The following is a 23703-nucleotide window of genomic DNA, read 5'->3' as shown; positions in this document are numbered from 1 at the left end:
AGGTTATCTGTTTGCATTAGAGACATAGGTGCCAAACCAGGAATGAATTTCCAGTTTCCCATCCCGTTGTCCAAGTTGCACTGGAATTGGATTAGGGAGGAACTCTACTTCACATGGATGGGGAGCCTGTTCCATAGATGGGGTAGTCTCTGGGATGCATACCTATCTGTCCAGCAGGTCCTATTTATGTCACACGCAAGGGATTAAGTCTTTAGAATCGGTAATTCTGCTACTGTTTGTTTTGTGGATATGCAGGAGGTCCATCAGAATGGGGTCTGATAATGTCCTGTATGCCAAGCATAGATCTCCACTCAAAAGCCTGTAGGAGACAAAATACAGGGATAGGACTTTGAGGCGGTCTGCACAGGCCATATTACTTATGCCATGTATTCTTTTAGTGAGGAACCTCTGTGGACGTTCCAGTTGTTGGATATGCCTGGTTAGGTACATACCAAAGGGTGCATTGCACTCAGTGATATGTCTGATGAATGCCAAATACAGTGGAACAATGACTTCCTTGGACTTAGATGCCATACCAATCTAGCTGTGGCTTTCTTGGAGATTATACTCCCTAGTGACAGGGTGAATAAGATACTTGACCACTTTGGGAGGAAGGTTTGCAATGCTGCTACCATGGCCTTCAGGACTTTAAACTGCCAAATGCATATGTTGAAGGTGCTAAGAGAATGCTGTCTCAGTTAAAGGCATTATTTAAGCATTGCAGCCTGGACATTTACTCTCTAGCTGTGGTAGTATTTGTCACAGCCATTCTGTAAGTTACTTCAGCAAAAAGCTCTTCAAGGCCATTCGCCCATTGGTCTCTGAGGTTTGGGAATCTTCCCAATTGTGTGCAACCATGTGCCATAAAATGGAATATAGTACAGCTGTGTTAGGAGCAAATCATAATTTTACTGTCAGTTGAGTACATTTGTTGATGTCTGACTGTGTTCACTACTGCTCTCTCTGTCTGTCTTGCCCTCTTCTTCCTATCCTAAGGGCATTCCAGAGCTGGGTTGAGTAATTAGCCACCATTTCTCCTTTTTACCCTCCCTGTTACCACCAGGCTTTCTCCCTTCTCAAACTTGGAGAGGAAGTTTTGAGGAGAAGTTCTTTTTTATTAGCCTGTTAGGTGGGGGTAGTCCTTTTCCCCTTATTTACCTGAGTAGTTAGTGCTACAAATCCATGGCAGATTCCCGGAGACTTTGAAAAGAATAAAGGTAGTACAGGGTGACAGTTTCCCTTATGCCGCATATGTATTGACATCAAGATGGGACAGCACCCATCTGGCTTTAAGGAGGGGAGACACTAAGCTTTTTACTTTGGAAGCAGGCTGGATTGCTTTTGGTGGCAGAAGTCCCAAATTGTAACCAGAGCATATGGTGATGTCACATGTTCATGAAAACACAACTCTTAAATCATACTTGTCCAATGTAATGTAAATGCCTAGCTGTCGCTTTTTATTTTGTTTTCCTTTTATTCTTCAATTGACTGTAGTATAGCTGAGGCTTTGTTTTAATGTTTAACAAAAATGTAATAAGACAGACTGACAACTGTCATTGTCATGGATTTCTGAGCTGTGTTAAACAAAATGCATGTACTTTTGTATTTATTAATTTACTTTATGTACACTATATTTTGAAAATAGGCAATGCGGTGTTTTTTTATTGTAAAGGCCACAAGTATTCCAGCAATATACCCCTCTCCCTTACCAAAAGTAGCATGCATTGCGAGTTTGTAGTGTCCAGCTGCTGGACTGTAACCTGTTGTTGCAGACTTAAATTCCCAGGTTAACATGCCAGTTATAAAAATATATAGTATAGTAATATGTGTTGTGTTTAAACTAAAATGCAGCACTGGTTTTGTTTTATTTTCACAGGGTCGACCAGTTGTATGCATTCTTTGTTCACTGGTCTCCGGAGGTCTACGGAAAAGAAGCAAAAGATCAAGGATTTGTTGTTGTAGAAAAAGATGAACTGGATATGATCGACAACTTCTTTAGTGCTCCAACTGCTAAAAGCTGGGAGGTATGTTTTAATCTGTTTTTAGGTGCAATATCATTTTGTAAAATTTTAAATTAGCTAGTGAGAATTCCTTGTGGAGCTGAAGATACTGAAGAGAGTTGTCGAGGGTTACCATGATGTCAGCTCTACGAAGAACTGCACTGTTTAATGTTTGATCTGACAAATGCTTACTAGATAAACAGTTTGTCTTCCTTTTAGTTATTCTTTTAGTACTACAGAAAATATGTAGATCTAATTGTTTCACTAGTGGACAGAGTATTATAAGCTGTTTGTTCATAATTTGTTTTGTGGTCTTTAAAATGATCAAATTATGACTTTTTAACATATTTATTTTACTGTTGTAAAAGTTAACTTGTTCTTTGGGTCTGGTTCATTTGTTTAGTTATCACCATCTAAACTGCGTAACCCTTGTCCATTGATGGCGGTGTCAGTAGCCTGCTTACTGGGAGAGGAATGCTTCATGTCTGTTGTGAGGGTAGTTCTGATTTCACTACATTAGGCAAGCTTTTTCTATGTAAAGAGTCTGCTGTTGCTTTTCAGCAATGTTCATAAATGTCAAGCCTATGGATTTTTAACCATGCAGGGATGTGTAAAGGCAAGACTTTTGGCTCAGTTGAGTTGAGAACACACAGTCAGAGTGAAAATCTGTTAGAGTGTTTAGAGCAATCTTTTTATTTTCTCATGTAAAATAAAGAGTATTTCTGCTGAGCCACATGTTAGGGATCCTGACCATCATTTGTTACATGGGCATTGAGTATACAGCTATAATTTTGGGAAATTATTTGGAAATTGTCATGTTTGCCAAAGAAGATTGCTACCAGAAGACTGCATGACTATAAATATAACTGATAGTTCCTGGGTATTACAGGAAAAGAGACACCATTTTCAGCCTGACCATGGAATAAACTGTCGGCCCTTCTTCCAGTTACAAAAAAAGAAAAAGATAAGCAAACAGCCTTTGCCACCACAGGAGGCTAGCATTTTACCTCAGTCACGGCTGTCTTGATTTTATCTTGCCCATTCTCAAGCTATCCAACTGGTCAACGCTCCAATTTGAGTTAAGAACCCACCTGCAACCAAGGACCCTTCTTAACTCTGCAACTGTCTCTGCACCCTATAAGGGTTCCCTGTGCTATTCACCAAAAGAAAGAAGAAAGTATGTGTTTACTTACACTGGCTGTTTAAGTGTAGTATCCTTGGTCTGTATAGTCTGTAATTAAAGGCCTGTCAGCCAGGTAAGCCAGCAGCCATTACCCCCCCCCCCCATCTGTACCCTGTAGTTAAATCCAGCCCCTGTCTGCCTCTTTCTTTGCTGAACCGAGCAACCTAACTCTTGACTAGTCCTCTTCAGTCAATAGTACTGTGTAATTCAGGTCCCTGGCCACTAGGTGGCAACCCTATCCAGTCTTCAGCCTTTTGTCTATCCCTACACTCAAGAATAACCCATTCTCATAACTACTGTCTTCACACTGTTAAAATAGCTCTCTTACACCTCTTGTCTTGCTGTAATCTCCCTTTACCCTCCTTGGAATTCTTCCCATCTATCCTTCAACTACTCCAACCTAACTTACCCTATCAGTCAGCAATCCACTGATTGTTTCTCCTTACCTGTTTCCTATCCAGTCTTCAGCATTTTGTCTATCCATACACTCAAGAATAACCCATTCTCATGACTACTGTCTTCACTCTGTTAAAATAGCTCTCTCTTGCACCTCTTGTCTTGCTGTTATCTCCCTTTACCCTCCTTGGAATTCTTCCACTATACTTCTCATCTATCCTTCAACTACTCCAACCTAACTTACCCTGTCAGTCAGCAATCCACTGATTGTTTCTCCTTGCCTGTTTCACTCACTGGTCTCTACCCGCTCCGTTCGCCCTGCGCGCTCATTCCACTTCCGTATCCTGCCCCCAATTGCCACCCGCCCCCAGTGGTCCTAAATTTATTTCTCTAAAACCACACCCCCATCAAATCTGAACCAATCCAGCAAATGATCTAATTACCACTCCCAACCCTCATTAATCACAACACATTGCCAATTATTACCCGACCTCCCATCCCTCCTACTTACATCATCTCACTGATTAATTTATCCTCTAACCTGCTTATACTTCTTTACCTCCCATTCTTCATCCACTGTATAATCTAATACAATGGCTATTTTAACCACCCCACACCAGATACAAATACTACTCTTATTATCACTCTTCCCTCCTCTTACCATTGTTTATCTGCTTACCTCCTACGAACAAACATTATATGTCTCCATATCCTTCCTCTCCAAACATACTTTAACACTTACACTCCCTACCTCCCAAAATGTCATAAACACCGCATATAAACCCTGCTACCTACAAGCCAAATATCATAGAGTAGCACACATTAGGTATACCATTCTAAATATTAGAAAGTTACTTGACTGTTACTACAAGCCTCGCTCGGGTACCCCATAAGTAAAATATACCTCTACTCCTTACTAGATGGGGACATCCATCCCAACCCTGGCCCAAACACCATACTTCCTACTCATAATTCCAACTCTAACAATAGTAATACCCAGGCCCCTACAAAACCTTCTAACTCTCTCTATGTAGCTCATCTTAACATACGCAGCATCAGTAATAAAATCTGCCACCTCCATGCTCTCCTAGATGTTCACCTATTTGACATCCTATGTTTATCTGAAACATGGCTAAAGCCTACAACCAAAGACAACGAAGTCACCCCTCCTGGCTATAATATTCTTAGACTAAACCGCACAGCCAAAAAAGGAGGAGGGATAGCAATCCTTTATAAAGCAGAGCTACAAATCACCACTGTAAACCTTAAACCACCTTCTGACAATAATGCAGAAATCCTCATTTCTAAATTGCAGGTTAACTCATGAAAATCCATATACCTCATTTGTATCTACCTTCCCCAGGAAATAACATTAATACCATTGAAAATATCTTTAACTGGCTCTCTATTAATATCCCACAAGAAACTATAGTCCTAGGAGACTTTAATATAGACTGGGACTCTTGTAGTAATGTACACCCTACTACCCACATTAACCTATATGACTTTTCGCAATATATTAACTCCCCTACTAGAATTAATAAAACTAATAACAAAGAAAGTACCTTAGACTGCATTCTGACTAATACTCCTCACCATACATACAGAGTAGGTACCCTCCCAGATGACCTAAGTGACCACTCACTAACTTATTTAATCAGGCATAAAACCAACCTAACTTTTCCTAACACTTTTAGGACAATACGTACCAAAAAGAGTTTTAACCCTGAACTCTTCCTAACAGAATTTAGACACTGTAATTGGACTCCACTTAAATCACTTCCACTTAACAAAGCTGTAGAATACTTTAATTCCACGTTCTTAGCCATCCTTGACCAACATGCCCCAACTCGCACTGTTAGAAATAAAACTAAGCCTGCCCCCTGGCTCTCAAACACCACTAGGCAAAAAATCCTTCAGAGAAACAAATCTTGGGCCAAATGGCGTAATACTAAGGATCCTACAGATCACCAAACCTTTAGACAACTAAGAAGTCTTACAAAAAAAGCCATCCTCATAGACAAAAAAGACTGTTATTACCAAATACAGCAAACTTACCAAAAATAAAACACAAAAGTTTTGGAATAGCATCAGCAAACTACTATACCCAGGACAATGCAGCACACCTAACCCACAAGGCACTAGCCATGAGAATCCCACTTATACTGCTAATGCCTTTAACTCCTTCTTCACACAAGCCATCCAAACTCTTGCTAGTCAACTTTCTCCAGATACCTCAAAACTGCCTACAACCATGACAAACTCACCTCCACCTTTTCAGTTACAACCAGTATCTACTTCCTTTATCTGCTCCCTTCTCCAAAAACTAAAACCTACCACCCCCTCAGCCGACCATCTCCCAGCAGAATACCTGCAAAAAGGGGCTAAAGCATTAGCCTATCCCATGTCCATTCTTATTTAACCATACCATAAATGAAAGTACCATCCCACCTATCTGGAAAATTTCTTACATCATCCCATTACATAAAGGCAGGAAATCCTATGACTTTTCTAACTACCGTCCTATAGCCCTACTATCTCCCCTAGCAAAAATAATGGAGAAATGCATCCATAAGCAACTACTTAACCACCTACTCCAAAATAACTTACTTGCCAACTGTCAACATGGATTCAGACCATTCCATAGTACCACCACTGCCCTCCTGTCCTTCACAGACTGCATTAACAAAAACCGGAACAACAATACTTTTTCCTCTGCAGTCTTTATTGATTTATCCAAAGCTTTTGATATGGTCAATCACCAGCTCCTCATAAATATACTGAAATCCTTTTCACTTGATCCCCTAGCGATAAATTGGTTCAAATCTTACTTAGACAATAGACAGCAAGCTGTGCTATGGGACCCAAAACTAAATAAACTATCTAACCTCCTTCCCATTTCTCTTGGTGTTCCTCAGGGCTCTATATTAGGACCACTCCTATTTTCAATCTTTATCAGTGACCTTCACTCTTCAATTCCTCAAACCATCTGCATTCAATACGCAGGCAACTCTACAATAAACTGTTCAGCCACTTCTCCAACTGAACTACAGTCCCTTACCCAAAATGCATTCAGTACTGTAGAACAATGTTTTTTAAACCGCTGCCTCCTCCTAAATCTCCCCAAAAAACTAAACTTTTACTGTTCACACCAACCCGAAAGTCCACCCTAATAAATTTCTCTCTCACATCTAATAATGGCTCTTTCATATCTCCTGAACCTACTACCACACTTCTAGGTATAACAATAGATAAAAACCTTAACTTCGATATTCATATAAACAGCACAGTTAAAACAATCAACAAAAAATTAGGATCCCTCTATAGACGCAAACCCTTTCTTACTCCAGTGGCCAGGACCGCTATAGCCAGAACTCACTTAATCTCCACTCTACTCTATGCTTCTTCTGTCTATACTAACCTTTCTAAGAACAACCTAAATAAGCTGGCAGTCTCCTACAATAATATTGCCAGATTTGCAACTGCCTCTCTTTTTAGAACACATCACTGTCTTAATCTAAAGCAACTGGGATGGCTTGAACTTCCAAACCAAATTCTTTTTCACCAGCTTACTATAGCCCATAAAACCCTGTACCAACCCACCAACACTCCAATACTCACTAGCATTATTACCACTTACAACAATCTTAAGAATTTACGCTCCTCAAAGAAAATACTTATCAATACTTGCAAAACCAACAACTTGGCAGGAGAACTCCCTCTTCTCTAATGCTGTTGGAAAGCACTGGAATCTTTTACCCACTGAACTCATTTATCTGGCTTCATTAACTCTTTCTAAACAGAAGCTAAAACTTTTCCTCCATACCCACTGGTTATGCCCCTGTACTAACACTGACTAACTTTCCTCCCTCACACTAATGCAGTCTCCTCACCTGTACAGACTTACCCTTATGAAACCAAATACTATGTCATGACAACTAAAATATATGTATATATGTAAATAGTAACATCTTTTTGTGTATTTACCATGTACTACTTGAGTTATGCTTACTATGAGTTCTGTACTTTATATTACCAACAGATGTTAAGTTTGACTCTTGCAACCTTTTATATTGTTTTATTATATCTGTCTTGGAGCTTATCTCTCCTTCTTTTTTGTATGTATCTTGGAGCTTTTCTCCACGGGCCTTTACTGAAAATGGACATATATCCAGTTAGACTACCCCGGTCAACAAATGTAAAATAAAAAAATAAATAAGTAAATAGTTTTGTCACTGATGATTATGATACCTGGTAAAAAGTCTGTTTAGTCCCTGTGGTAAACAGAAACGAAGCCGTAAATAACAGCAGCAGTAGTGCAACTGCTTACACTCCCCATGATCAGTCAGTCATTTGACGCTGAGGCTGTTTACAGTGACTCATGATGCACAGTATACAGATGCCATTAGGCAGGAAGCTGAGCAAACACCTTGTTTTCCTTGTGCACCATAGGCTATATATAGGTAGTGTAAAAGAAGCTGTATGCATCACTTGTGCACTTGGAGAGTATTACCTCTTTAGTGCTCCACCTTTTGTTCCTTGTCCTATTTCCCCTACTTTATGTGAGAGTAAACATCTTTATCACTCTTGTATAGTGTTAGCTCGCATGCTTGTTTATTCCTGCCTGATTCAGCTGTAGAGTGGTTTGGTGTGTAAGTTTTAAGTGTCCATGTCCGAAATATAAAGGAAAGTACATTGTAAGATTGGCTTTGGTAACAGACTGTAACTGAGATGTTTGATAGTCATATATCAAATGTAAGATTCTGTGTGCTAAATTTTTGTGCGTTTTGATACCAATTAGTCTCTATACTAAAATAATTATATTTATTGTTTTAAAATTTGTCAAATAAAATACTTCACCATCCATAAAAAATGTTACTTTCTAACTTTCTTCCATGAGTGGCACATATCTAATTTGAAAACTCTGTTCTACAACCTGCACCGTTTCTAACCAAGTCTGTGTCCAAAACTTAGAAATGCATTTACAGTGCCACTATCTTCAAGTAGCCTCTTAAACTACTTCAAATAAGCTCCAAAACTGCAGATGTAGCAAATTCCACCCCTTGTCACTTACCTTGTAACATTTACCAATATGTCTGTAACATATTTTTTTAAAGTAATCTATTACTATCAGTGCCATCATGTAACTGTGGTCTCTACAGTGACTGTAGCATTGTGTGTTAGTTGTGTTACCATTATTGTATAATTCTCATTGTGGACCTTTGCTGAAAATGTGCCATACCCAGTCTGACCGTCCTGGATAACAAAGTAGATGAATGGGTGGATGGATGACTGAATAAGTAAGTAAATTTGCATTATGATACTAATTTTGTAAGTTAAAGTATTTATTTGTTACAAGATGTGAGTGCTGTGAGCATCAGCATGCTTGCAAAGCAAAGTGCCTGTTATTCCATTAATGATTAGTGTTTTATAAGTATGTGCAGGTACAGGCTAGAGTAACATATTGTCTGTAGAGCTTTTTCTCCTGGTCCCCTCTGTAAATGGACTTATGCAGGACAAACTCAGTTAACATAAAGGATCAATTTAAGTATGTCCTCAATGTAACTGACCCTAATAATGTTGAATTGGTCCATTGGTTTAAATACTTTGCTGCCTGGCTAGACCCATCTTTTACATTTAAGATCCACACTTGATATTTGTTCAGAAAGATTGTTTACCCAGTTAAAGTACTGGTATAAGGTGTCCTACATGACAACTTTTGCTTCTAGAATAGGTATTAGAACTGGAATTGTATTACTAAGATTAGTCCAGCAGACAACTCTTGCAGTTTGTAATTTCATTTTCTTGTCATACACAAGAAAGCATCCTTGTGCTGACTCTGAGGTTAGGGTTTCTGCTTTACAGTATAAGTAAAGGTCTGTTGTTCTGACAGACATTTATTGTCTTTGTGTGACTTGCATGTCTTGTCCACCTCGGTTTGCTTTAGGCTTTTTGTATGCACTGATTTAACTAAATATAATTGGGACTGTACTAACCCTTTTTCACCTGTACTCCAGTTACAAGAAGAAAAAAAGTATGTTTCATAAATAATCACCGTATCAGTTATTCAACTTTAAAGCTGATCAGGGCATAGTTTACTGATAATGTGGGTGCCTTAAATTTGATCTGAAAGAAAGACTGTAGATGAAAGAGGAGCAGTGCCCCAAATTTGAGTTTGAAATTTAGTGTACATATCATTATTGCAGTGCATGAAGCAGTTACAGCTGACTTTTCCCTGAAAATGGAGCATAAGTGCTCATCTCATGTGAGCAGCTTCACTTCACTCCACTCTTGAGGTGAATTTCTTGATATATGTCTCAGAACACATAATAAGCTGATTAAGATCAAACACCCAATCATAATAATCTATTATTCTTTGAGAGGTATGAAACCAGCGTTATGTAAGGTAGTAGAGGGATGCTCCATTTTGAGAGCCTATTAATAAAAACTAAAAGAAATACCGAGCCAAGCTAGAGTTTTCACTGTGTGATGCCTTAAGCCTCCTGTAATAGAAGCCCCTGGGATATATGCAAATGACCCCTTAAGGACTTAGTGTTTCAGCTATATGGCTTCTGAATGTCCATGACTTTTTACTTTTTCCTGTGTTTCTAGAGTGTAGCCCAACAGTCCATGTATGCCGTGCTGATGAGATCATCAGAAGGCAGAAACGTGCATGTCCACAGCTAGTGGTGTTTGGCTTTGTTGGCCTGAATTTGCCCATAAAGACTTTAAAAAGGAAAAAGTCATGGACATTCAGAAGCCATATAGCTAAAACACTTGATGTCCTTAAGGGGTCATTTGCATATATCCCATGGGCCTCTGTTGCAGGAGGTCACACAGGGAAATCACTGGCATGGCTAGTTCTTTCTTGTAGTTTTTACTAATTGGTTTGTCTGTGTGACCTTTTCACTTTTTGGTTTCCATTTTGAGAGCCTGCTTTAATCCCCTAGTAGTTCTGCTTAAAGCTTGAGTATAGGTATTCTGGTTTCTACCTGTCTCATACAAATTAGAATGTTTGGCTACCTGAACTTCTAAATGTACTGTTTTTGTTTGTCACTTTGTAAAGTATATACATGTGTAAAGAGACATTTATCATTCCTTGTAGTCCTGATTATAACTGAAGAAGAGTGACTGTTATCTTCCCCTCAGTTATTTAAATTAAAAAAAATACTGATTCAGCCCAGCACAGCTTGAAATAAGAGGTCTGTCAAGGCCATCACAATAGGTAGAGACCTCAAGTTGCTTGTGATCTGCTTTTGTGGGATGTGGTTAGGTATGTTGTGGTGTAATGATTGGCAGTCTGACTAGTAGTTAGTTCTGCAAAGCAGTGTGTGTGTGTGTGTGTGTGTGTGTGTGTGTGTGTGTGTAGATATTTTTACATTGGACTTTCATATTGCTAGTTCTCTATTTCTTTTATGGTACTAGTTACAGAATGGTTATTTTTAAAAAGGCAAGTTAAAAAAAAGTTGAATAAAACCAATTCCCTTTTTGAAAGCATGCAGACAGGATATTATATAGCTGCAGCTGTATTCAGAAGTACAGCAACATAGTTTTCAAAGTGCAGTACTGTTTAATCACACGTAGGAGTTTTGCCACCTGTTGGGTAGTTATTGATATTGCATCCCAGTGATCAGGAAAAAAAGGTATTTTCAAAATGTGATACTTGACTTCTGTCTGTAATGTCATTTGTATTCAGTGTTTATAATACCAATGGAATCTGAACTGAACCTTGGGCTGATATTAGCAATTATTATATCATTATGGCAAATAGCGTGAGAAAAGTATGCCTTTTATTTAAGAGAAAAAAGTGATGTACGGTTTGATAGCTGCAGCAAATGTGTGGAATTATAAGTTGATATGGCTGTGATACTTATCTTGAAAAAAAGCAAACAAACATGGTTTATGTTGCTTGTTATTCTGTACATGAAGAATCACTGTACTTCAGGCAGTTTCACTAGGAAATAGCTTTAGTCTTTGAATGTATGAGAGACTGAAGTATGTTTTACAACAGTAGTTGTCACTGTGACAGCGATCCTCAAGCATAAGTGCAAGTGCAAATATTTTTGCAATCTAGCTTCCATTCTCATCCAATTTAGTATTCAGTGGTGTAATGCTACTTAGGATGGATCAGTTTTGTGTGTTATATTTAAAATCCAGGTCTGTTTGTAACAGGATTGACATTCTGTTAGACACTGAACAGGATTCTGACTTGCTGTTAATTACACAAACTTGGCTTGATAATAACTTTGGCATCTTTGGTTTCCCCAGGTTTCTGTCTCCTACAGTTTGTAGACCAGAATCAGTCTGGGTGGTGGAGCTGCAGTAATACATAGGTCATCCATTAAAATGATCAAGGCCACAGATGGTCATTCTAGATGTTCTTCATAGTCAGTGTTGCAGTACTAATCCTTGGGACTTCCTGCTGTGCAGAAGCCAATCTCTAGCCTGATTTTGAGAGTCTTAGAATCATCCCAAGCTGATGGCGATTTATAACAGACATCCAGATGTTGCAGTATAAAAAAGGCATCCAACACCATCTTTAGTTCTTTCTAGTCATGCAGTGCGATGCGCTTCATGTGTTTTCGATGCTTGCAGTCCATCAATTAGCTCATGTTTCCAGAGTTTCTTTGATTCTAGACAGATAATTGCCCCATTGGGGAAATTTCCTTTCTAATTAATGGTAAAAAAAAGTTAATGACTCTGTCCTGTGGGAAGCAAATCCCAGATAAAGATTTTCACTTGTTTTGCTTGCGGTCTCAGAATGAAGTGCTTTGACTGTGCTAAATTCCGTGCAAAAACCCTTAAAAGTAGAGCCAAGATACTCGCTGCACATATTGTTGGCTTCTTCGGTAGCATAGCAATACCTGTCTTCTACTGGTTCCACTACTGCTCTGACAACTGCTGGTGTGATCTTAAAAAAAAAAAAAAGATAAAAAGCCCAGGGATCCAGAGTCTGTAGAAGAAGTGATTGCATCTACCTCTAAGTCGACTGAAGGCCTTGCTGAGACACCTTTGCAACCCCCCAGGACTGGCGGGTGCTAGGATGGAACCTTCTAGCTCACCCCTTTGGTAGGCCGCCACAGTCACTGGCCTTCTCATAACTACCACCACCAATCGCACCGCATTCAGATTTGGCACCATTCTGAAGATAGCTTCTGACGTCTGAGATATGGTTTCACAAGAAGTTCTCACCCCTTGCAGATTTCTGATGTGCCCAGCTGAGTGCAACCCTCAGCTATGCCTGTTAAACGACAGTTGAACCCAAAACATACACCAATGTGGCATCACCCCCACCCTCAGCCTCCAGGTTGTAGGCTGAAGTCCAGGACCTGGTTAAGATAGTACAAGAATTCATGGCCTATATTAAAACCATAGAACCTTCGGCAACTTCTAAAGTCTCCCTGGCTCCAACCAAAAGGACTAGGAATATAGCTTTCCAAGAGGAGGCTGAAGATGAGGAAGAATTTGCCAACTGTCGTCACTTGCAATCCAAACTTGTCCTGATTCAGACTCTCTTCCTTCTGCCTCCCCACCTGAAGACCTTTCCTTCCGGGACATGTTACATAAAATGAAAGAAGCCTTTAATTGTAAAAGTAAGCAGTTCTCTCAAGCTCAGACACGCTACAGAGGGTTACTAAACTTACTTTCCCCTTCTAGACCTCTGGCTATCCCCCTGTAAACATAGTGCTAGATGATAGTTTGAATACATAGCTCTTCACCTGGATTCATTACCACCTGCCCTTAGGAAACCAGATAAGTTTTATACAGGGTATTTGACTCTTACAAGCATCTGTAGAAAAATCCTAAAGCTGATCCCCTTCCATAATTTCCACTGACGCTACCAAAGGAGTTCCCAAAGAGCCATCCCAACACCCATTACCTAAAGACTGGGAGAGCAAACTACTGGACAGGTTTGCCAGGAAAACCTATATCTCTGCTACCCTAGCCATGAGAGTATTAAATTATCAATTTCGTATGATAAAATATTTGGAGTCACCACAGGACAAAATGTTAACAAAACTTGATTTCGTGTCGGACAGATCCTTATACAAGGAGATGTAGGATATTGGTAGAGAAGCTTTATAGGTACCCAGGCACTCCATAAAATGTGGTTGTGACACCTAAGATGATTCCTGTAGGGCAGCTGCCTCAGGATCAGTTATATGCAGATGTGTTTGGCTAAGAAATCAGGCATTATCAAACCAAGTTAAAGCACAGTTATTGGATGCCGCATTGGGCAAGGAGTTCCTGTTCATACTCCCCCCAGCTGATCAGGTTTTCCAAAAACTGGACAAAAAAGGCAAACAGCTTAAAACTTTTAAAAAATTCTACTTGTCCCCAATCCCAAGATACAGTAGAAACAACACCTCTAAGCTTTGGCCCTTCCCACCTAGACAAGACAAGGGGAGGCTTCCACATGGAAAAAGACAAAGGCAATCAAGAGGATGGCATCCAGTACAGCCTCAGAGATTGGGTGCTACCAAATAGCACAACCAACACAGAGAACAGATGTGATTAACTGTTCCCCCTTCTTCCTTCTGGACCCCTGATAGGCAGGCTTTTCCTCTTCTTAAGCAGTGGAAGGCCATTACAAGAGATCACTGGGTTCCCGGCATTCTAGAAAAGGAAGACTTTATCCATTTTAGGGAAATGTCCTCTTTTGGGGCTTACCAAGAAGTCCTAAGGAGCAAGAAAACCTCTTGCCACCAATTATCAACGATTTGCTGAAGCAAGGTTCCATAAGCCAGTTCTACCATGTCAAGAAGAGAAGGGTTTTTATTCACGACTCGTCCTGATCCCAAGAAAAGACTGAACCTGGAGACCTATCCTAGATCTCTCAAGGTTAAACAAATTCCTTCACATTCCAAAATTCAGGATGCTTACTGTGTAAAAGCTTTTCCTCATGATTTTTTCAGGGCATCTCCATGGTTACAATTGACCTAAAGGATGCCTGCCACCATGTACCTGTAGCTCTCAGCCGCAGAAAATAATTGCAGTTCGTATCCTTAGGCTCCCACTTCTAGTTTTGCTATTTACCATTAGGGCTCTCTGGTACCTCAGGAGTGTTCGCAAAATGCTTGGCTCGCCTAATAGAGCATTGCAGAATGGTGGAGGACATCTATCTGTACCTAGATAACAGTCTCATCCAAGGAAGGCCCACTTCATAGACTGTAGATGCCCTCCAGACATCTGTAGACTGCTTCCAAAAGGTGGGCCTCACGTTAAACGTGTAGAAGTCTCAGATGACTCCCCAAACAAGGTTCCTGTTTCTGGAAGCCATGATAGACTCCATCCAACAGAAACCGAACAGAAAGCGTTCCTCCCTCATGACAAGATAGTCTTCCTGACAGAGTACTTGAATGACCAGCTTACAGAACAACTTTATATTGGCCAGAGAGTTCTTAAGTATCCTAGGGTACATGGCTTGATGTACCCTAATGGTCCCTTTAGCAAAGCTACACATGAGGAAAATCCAGTGGTTTCTCAAAAATGTATGGGAACAGCACTCTCAGCCCCTGTGGACCCTTTTTCCCTTCCTCCCATGCCTCATAAAGGAGCTTCTATAGTGGAAATCTACCATACAAAACAACCCAGGAGCAACCTTCTCTCTACCTCAGGCAGTCAAGTCCATCACCAGACACAGTACAGACATGGCATGGGGAGCACACCAAAGTTCAATGAGGTACAGGGCATTTGGTCCCCAAAAAAAAAAAGAGTTGCATATCAGTCTGAAGGAAATACTTCAGTTTTTCTGGCTTTGAAAGCTTTCCAACAGTACTTGAGTCCAAGAAACCTACAAGTTTGTACAGACAATACAACAGTCATTTGGTACATGAAGAAGCGGTGGATGGGGGGGCCTTGTCTTACTCCTTGTGCAGCCTTACCAGACTGATCTGGGTGCTGGCCCAGGGCTTTGGGACCATTCTCATTGCATCGTACATGTGATATCCCCACTCTGGGCCAGTAGTCAAGGAGCCTGAAGCCTCACCACTGACGCTGAAGAGGGACATTCATTTGGACTACAAATGGATACACTCAGTATTTCCAGATGCAGACATCTCTGCATCAAGCACAGTTTCTCTTAAGAGCACAGAGGAAACACACACAGCCCGGGGTCTGAGTTTCTGTCTCTCTCTTTTCCGGCACAGCTGTAGAGTTAAGTCCTCAGCCGGGTGCCCAAGCCAAGTCCTCTACCACTCACTCTGAAACTAGTGCTTTGTGTCCCTGCTGCAAGTAAATGATAAACGCACACTGTGAGATTTGATTTACACACACACCTGGCAAAGGCTGGCACAGATTTAACCGCTACACCCCCTTTTGCCCAGACTATAAGGTAATTATCACTGCCACCAGGCACTACAAAGCCAGTTACCTAAGGCAGGTCCAAGGGTACCCAATTATACTGAGTGAAATTAATATTAATACAAATGGTAATATTGACCAAACAGACAGACTTCAGGAGTGGACCCAATCATCACCAAATAAATATATGCAAATACTCTAAAAGCTTAAATATTTTGTAAAAAGACCAGCCAAAATGAAAAGTTTAAATATATTTATTAGTAAATAATAAAAGAACATGAAACGATGCAATATCTTTTTACAATAAACACCAGAGATTCAGCCACAGGAAATGTTAAAATAGATGAATACATTCACACAGGTACAGTAAAACAGTACTTAAGTAATCTCAGTATATTTTCATGACTAATCTAAAGAGTTGATATTCCCTGGTTCACTTGTTAGGCAAGATGAATTGGGTGAGGGATCCTTCTATGTCAAGTTCCAAGAAACAGACTGCCTAGTTTGACTGAGAGACTTCTTTGTATAATATCTAAATATTATTTCTGGGATAGCTTACAGAATGGTATCACATCTGGTCATCTGACTCTGTTTCCCACATTATCACCAACACTAGAAGCTGCCAGGATTCTGCATCTGTGTGTTACAATACACGCAGATAGAGCTTTGCTCAGATCTGCTGCAGCTCCTGGAAGTCATAAAACAATTTCAAATCTCGACCCTTCCAGAGTAGCAATTAGCTCACCCCAAAGAAGGTACAGAAACCTTCCTAGTACAGACTTTTTGTCTGTGGCTACAATCAGAACTGTGAGATAACATCATTATGGCCTAATTTAATTTCAGCTATTTTCCAAAATTAGCCAGGACTGAGCTTTTACCCTCTTCTCTTTCATTATCCTCTGGTAAAACATATACCTTTAAACAGTTAAAATAATGCCTGTATATTTCTTTTCTGTCCAGCAGGGCACACTGTTGATGCATTTTTAACACAAGCAACTTTGCAAATACTTTTTCATCACACGCATCTGTACAAATCAGTGAATATACAAATGACATATAATTCTTTACAAAGTTCCAGCTAGCTGTGCTGGCATGTGTTACACATCCACTGCCCTACTTCTCCTGGCATGGCTGGTAATACCTCATATCATTATAGTACATACCATGTTGCAGCAATATTCTGGTAGATTCCCTGAGCATGGACTTACTACACCCAAGCAACTGGATGTTGAAAAGGGAGGTATTCCTGGATCTCACCACATTGTAGGGAATCCCATCTATTGACCTCTTTGCCTGCCCCCATAATAAACAAATGTCTGAGGTTCTGCTACAGAACCTAAAAATAGGGAGCCTGAAAAATTCCTTCTCCTTCACATGGAGCCAGATATTCTTGGACACCTTTCCCCCATTACCCTTGATTCTGAGGGTATTCAACAAGACCATGACCGCCAAGACCTTGCATGATTCTAGTAGCCCCAAACAACATTGGATGTTCATCGTGTTACCCTGCTGCAGTCATCACACTTGGGGTTATCCTGCCATCAGGCGGTCCCGCAGTCGGCCTGAATTCCAAAGTCTTTGTCCGGCGTCGGTTGCTGTCGCTTCTTCCCCGACGTCAGTGCGCCAGGGGTATACAAGAGGCATCTGACACCATTTTCTTCAGTCTTTCTTGCCGGGCGGTGCCCAAAGCAGAAGCAGTTCGCAAGTGCCGGTCGGCCGACACCTGATATTTTCATTTCGAATTTCAGTCCGAAGTCTTCAATAAAGCTAAGTACCCCGTTGGGGAACCTTTTCTTGCCTCAGTCCGATGTCAGAAAAAGTTAACAATTACATTTCTTGTGGGAAGCAAATACCTCATAAGGACTTCCATTCCTGTTGTATTCCTTGCCTAGGCCCAGACCACGACGTCACAGGTTGTCGGTTTTGTGCTAGGTTTAATAAATGAACTATCAAACACCGTTTTGACTTCGCACGACATTACTTTGGTAGGAAATTTAATTATATCATGCCGTCGGAGCAGCCGACGACTGGCATACATAAAAAACGCAAGGATAAGGACAGGCAGCCTAGGAACAAGCCAGACTCCAAGGCCTCTGCTGGGCCTGTCGCCGGTTCTCCGGTTTTCAGTGAGGCACCTACGCAGCCCCTGACGACTGCAGAACTGGAACCCCAGACAGCTGTGGATTCTCAAGCGGAGTCTACTAGGCCAAACCAAGTTGAGAAACAAACCACTCAACAGTAAAAGGTATCCAATGACTCACGGAGTGAGGACAGAAAGAATTTATTCACTGATAAATGTTAAGCGCTTTTCGTTGCTCGCAGTGTGAGCAACTTCTTCAGACAATTAAAAACCAAACCAATTAACAATTTATACTCTCATCACTGAAAGCCCACGTGTTTAATACATCAATTATGGGTTAAAGTGGTGGAGTTACTTAAAAGTAAGTAAGTCATAATATCTTAAAAACTATTTTAAAAATATTGAGAAGTACACTTAAAAAGTATACTATAAAAAGTAGTAACTTATAAACATCATGTATTTTTCTACAAAGGAGTAATAATAATAATAAATATTGTAAACTGAGTCAACTCGCAAACAAAAAACTTACTAGCTGCATATATTATTGTGTATGTATATGTAACTGTGTACACAGCTGTAAAACCGGACAATTGTCAACAGAAGGAAATTGGCTCCCATAGTAGTAATCTCTTTCAGAAATGGATTCCCACCAATAGAGTTCTAGTCTTAACTTTTACATTTCTGTAATTAAACTATAAGAATGAACACCATAATCCTAAGAAGTAATAAAGTAGCCACTAAGGTGTTATGTTTCAGTTACACTAAACACTATATGTTAACTTATATATATATTTATGTGTATATGTTTATTAATATATAATGTATATAAAATATATATAAAACAAAATATAATACATACAAAGTCAGCTTAGAAAGTGTTTTACATAAGTCTCTAAACTGTACACATTTCTGTAATTAAACTGTAAGAGTGGACACTTAACAAGTGTGGATATTAGATAGTCTACTAGGCCGACGCAGCCATCTTCCGACACCGGAGCAGAAGTAGACCCCGGTGCAGTGGAAACACCTTCGGTTGCAGAAGGTGCCTTCAGACCGACTACACACACCATTAAATCTTATGCTAAGCTTAAAACTCCTTTAAAACCTAAGACGACTGTACATCAGTCTACATTTCAAGGCCCCATGCCTAAGAAACAGATGCTTAAGATGGCTGAAGATTTGATTACCCTAATCAGGGGTTCCCATCCCCCTCCTGATAAAAGACCAAGACAAGAGGAGGATTATGCTTCCTCTGACCAGGTTTCAATTTCCTCAGATTCTTCTGAGGAACAGAATTACACTTTTCCACCTTATGAAGACTCTGATGCTGAAGACTCTATTCCCTCAGCATCTCCCCCTGAAGACTACTCCTTTGGGGAAACTTTACATACCATGAGGGAACATTTCCACTGGGAAGGCCAGGACTACTCTGATTCTAAGAAAAGGCTCAGAGAGTTCATTTTACTACCCAAGTACAGTCCTCTTGCTATCCCTCCAGTTTTAGATATTGTGGATGATGTTTACTTGGAGTCTAGTTTAAATCCAGACTCTCTACCTCCTGCTCCAGCCAAACCAGACAGATACTACAGAGTACCTGACTCTCACAAATTCCTTTATAAAAGCCCTGTGGCTGACCTAGAAACAATTTCCCAGGGTCCTAAGGGAGCTAAAGCTTCTATGGCTAAAACTCCTGTGCCCTCTGAAAGGGATTCCAGAGCCCTAGATAGATGGGGAAAGAAAATATACACCTCAGCAACTCTGGCTATGAGAGCATTAAATTGTCAGTTTCACATGCTGAAATATCCGCAATTCCTAATGTCTCAATTAAAACAAAAAAATGAGCACACATACTGAACAGTCTGAATTCAAGGAAATGCAGGATCTGTTGCATGCAGCTGAACAGGTGGGCAAACATACTTTACAATGCGGATTTGATTAATTGGAAGCTTCCTGTAGAGCAGCTGTTACTGGCTCTGTCATACGTAGACATGCTTGGTTAAAAGAACAAACCCTTCCTGATCATGTTAAAGCAAAATTATTGGATGCACCTTTACAGCAGGATGTATTATTTGGTGTCATAGCAGAAGAGGTTTGAAAGAAAATGGAGGATAAGGCAAAGTCTATGCAGACGGTCAAGGATTTTTTGCAGGTACAACCCCCTCGTTTCAGCAGAAATTGGCCAACAAAAAATTGGTCCTTTCCAGCTTCTGACAGATCACAGAGGGGCAAATACAGATGCCCAAGGGGCAGAGGTCAGTCACAAGGCCCTTACAAACTTTGCCAATGGGGTACTGCTACCCAGAAAGGAGGAGAAGACAGGCCCCAAGCTAGCAGAAGACAAACACAATGACTCAATCCTCAAACTACCAAGCAAATCTCTCCTGGCAACTCCCTTGGGAGGAAAATTAGCATTTTTTGCAGACAACTGGCACATCATCACAAAAGATAAATGGGTCCTAAACATCGTCTCTCAAGGATACAGATTCCACTTTCATACCTTACCAAGGATAAAAGGAATGCCAAACCTGCCACCAAATCAATGGGCAGAGGCACAAAAACAAATTACAGCTCTCATGGACATGAGAGCCATTCAACAGGTACCTATATAGGATCAAGGACAAGGATTTTACTCAAGACTCTTTCTAGTCCCAAGAAAGGGCAAAGCATGGAGGCCCATTCTGGATCTTTCAATTCTGAACACCTATCTGCAAGTACCAAAATTCAAGATGCTAACACTACAGCAGCTTCTTCCTATGCTGGGCAAGAATGCTTGGCTAGTAACGTTAGACCTCAAGGAGGCATACCTGCATGTCCCTATCAGACAAAATTGCAGAAGATACCTCCACTTCATTGCAGGTTCAATGCATTATCAATTCTCTGCACTGCCCTTTGGCTTATCTACTGCGCCCTGGGTCTTCACAAAATGCCTGGCACCAGTAATTGCATACTGCAGACAAAGAGGAATTCAAATATACCCATACCTGGACGGCTGCCTTATTCAAGCAGAAAGCAGGGACATTCTTTTAAAGCATCTGGCATTTGTCAAACACCTTCTAAGTTGCCTAGGGTACACAGTAAGCGAAAAGAAATCAAAACTAGTGCCCTCACAAAACATAATATTCCTGGGTGCCAGCTTGAATACAACGGCCCAGATGGCTTATCTCACGCCAGACAAGCAACAACAGCTGACTCAATATTTCAAAATAATGGCAACAAAGACCCAACTCCCTGCAAGAAAAATTCTGCAGGCCTTGGGATTCATGGCATCTTGCATACTACTAATACCATTTGCAAAACTGCATATGAGGAAATTACAATGGTACCTGAAAAGCATATGGACTCAGCACAGCCACAGCTTGGAAACAATGATACCACTCATTCCCTGCCTTCAACAGGAGTTTCTATGGTGGGCACAGGCATGTCACCTCAACAAGGGTCAGCCTTTCACCTTACCCACAGCCAGGCAAACTATGACAACAGATGCATCGGACTATGCCTGGGGAGCACACATGGCAGGACAGTGCATTCAGGACAAATGGACTACAGATCAGAGGCACCTGCATATCAATCAAAAAGAAATGCTAGCAGTACAGAATGCCCTAACAGCTTTCAAGGACCTCTTACACCCACCAGGACAACTAATAATAAAGACGGACAATACCACAGTAATGTGGTACATAAACAAGCAAGGGGGCACACATTCCTACCCTCTGTGTAGGCAAGCAATGACCTTGTGGAACACTGCACTGTCTTACCAGGTTCAATTACAAGCACAATTCCTGCCAGGAAAGAAAAACACATTGGCAGACGACCTAAGCAGAAACATCATGGATCCACACGAGTGGAAACTAGATCCACAAGTGTTTGCAGTGATAGCTCAAAAATGGGGACACCCAGACATAGATCTGTTTGCAAGCCCCCAAAACTACCAACTTCAAAAATTTTGCACAAGGACATTCCATCCACAAGCTTGGAAAGTGGACACCCTCTCATTCAGTTGGAAAACATTAACAGTGTATGCCTTTTCTTCACTGCCTCTTCTAGCAAAGGTACTGCTGAAAGTCAGATTAGAGAGGCCACAAATGATACTCATTGCACTAGACTGGCCCCGCCAGCATTGGTATCCAATTCTAAAGAACATGGCCCACGGCCCACCATGGATTTTACCACAAATTCCTCACCTGCTCACCCAGTGAGACAATAAGATTCTACACAGCCAGCTCAAGACTTTAAACCTGGCTGCATGGCAAATTACCTAAACAACCAGTCAACATCTCTATCCAAAGCTGTTATGGATGTCATTCTGGAGGCCAGGAGGCCCAGCACCAGGAAAACCTATTCAGACAAATGGAAAAGATTTTGCGCCTGGAACCAGGCTAAAGGCCAAAATCCCCTTGATCCAAACATTCCTCAGATTCTACAATATTTAACTGAGATGTTGCACAAAAGACTTTCCTTTTCATGTATTAAGATCCACGCCTCAGCAATTTCAGCTCATTATAACACGGATCCTCCTTTAGTCTCACATCCACTCCTAAGACAGTACCTCAGAGGGGCTAAGAACATAAGACCACCACGGAGAGCACCAACACCTACTTGGGATCTCAACTTTGTTCTGGAAAAGCTTACACTGCAGCCCTTTGAACCAGCTTTTTCAGCTGATTTAAAATTTCTTTCATGGAAAACTGCCCTGCTACTAGCAATAATCTCAGCTAGAAGAGTCTCAGAGCTACAGGCACTAATGGCAGTGGAGCCTTTCCTCATTTTTCATCAAGACAGCGTCTCTCTACGAACTAACCCTTCCTTTACGCCAAAGGTGGTATCCAGTGTGGCCCTAAACCAAACCATTCATTTGCCCACCTTTTTCCCAAATCCCCAGAACAAAGGAGAAAGACTCCTGCACTTGACATTCAAAGGCAATTACGTTACTACTTGGATAAAACTAAGGCTTTCAGAAAAACTGACCAGCTCTTTGTAGCCTATGCTAAAGGATCACAAGGAAAAGCTATCTCAAAACAGGCTATTTCTAAATGGATAGGGCATTGCATACGTTTCTGCTACACGCATCATGGGAAACTGGTACCTGCTAACATTAGGTCCCACTCCACCAGGGCTACAGCTACATCAGCAGCCTTTCTCAGGGGAGTGCCAACCAAGGATATTCTGGAAGCTGCAACTTGGAGTTCAGTGCACACCTTCACCAAATACTATCACTTACCTCTATATTCTAAGACTAGAGCTGGTTTTGCCACTGCAGTTTTGCAGGGCCTACTAGCTTCTTCTAACCCTGTTTAACTCTACCTCCCATCCTTAGCATTGGGATTCAACCCAAGTGTGATGACTGCAGCAGGGTAACACGATGAACATAGTACAGTTTTGTACCTACCATAAATGTAGATGTTAGAGTGTTCACCCTGCTGCAGTCCAGGTTACCCTCCCTTCATCCCCTCTGAACTAGCTGAACTTATCTATACCACTCTATCCTATACAATCTCTGTGGTGTATTTGCTTGTGCCTAAAGGTATTGTTTTATTTTTATCTAGCTATATATATATATATATATATATATATATATATATATATTTTGCCTACCTATTGGGGGCACCTGACATCTGGGGCAAGAAAAACTGAAGAAAATGGCGTTGGATGCCTCTTGTATACCCCTGGCGCACTGACGTCAGGGAAGAAGCGACAGCAACCTACGCCGGACCAAGACTTTGGAATTCAGGCCGACTGCGGGA

General features: G+C 40.8%; 1 protein-coding gene across 2 annotated transcripts in view; it reads left to right on the top strand.

Moving 5' to 3' along the window:
* The window catches only part of NCOA7 (nuclear receptor coactivator 7), a 334866-nt gene that overhangs the window by 195653 nt on the left and 115510 nt on the right, over positions 1–23703 (top strand). For both annotated transcript variants that reach the window (XM_044082180.1, XM_044082173.1), the window contains exon 4: positions 1877–2024. In XM_044082180.1, coding sequence (XP_043938115.1) covers positions 1877–2024 — 148 coding nt within the window. The remainder of the gene's footprint in view (positions 1–1876; positions 2025–23703) is intronic.

Source organism: Protopterus annectens, chromosome 1.part1 (assembly GCF_019279795.1).
Source record: "Protopterus annectens isolate FY-2018-M chromosome 1.part1, PAN1.0, whole genome shotgun sequence".
NCBI lineage: Eukaryota > Metazoa > Chordata > Ceratodontiformes > Protopteridae > Protopterus > Protopterus annectens.
This window is presented reverse-complemented; position numbering and strand designations above follow the sequence as displayed.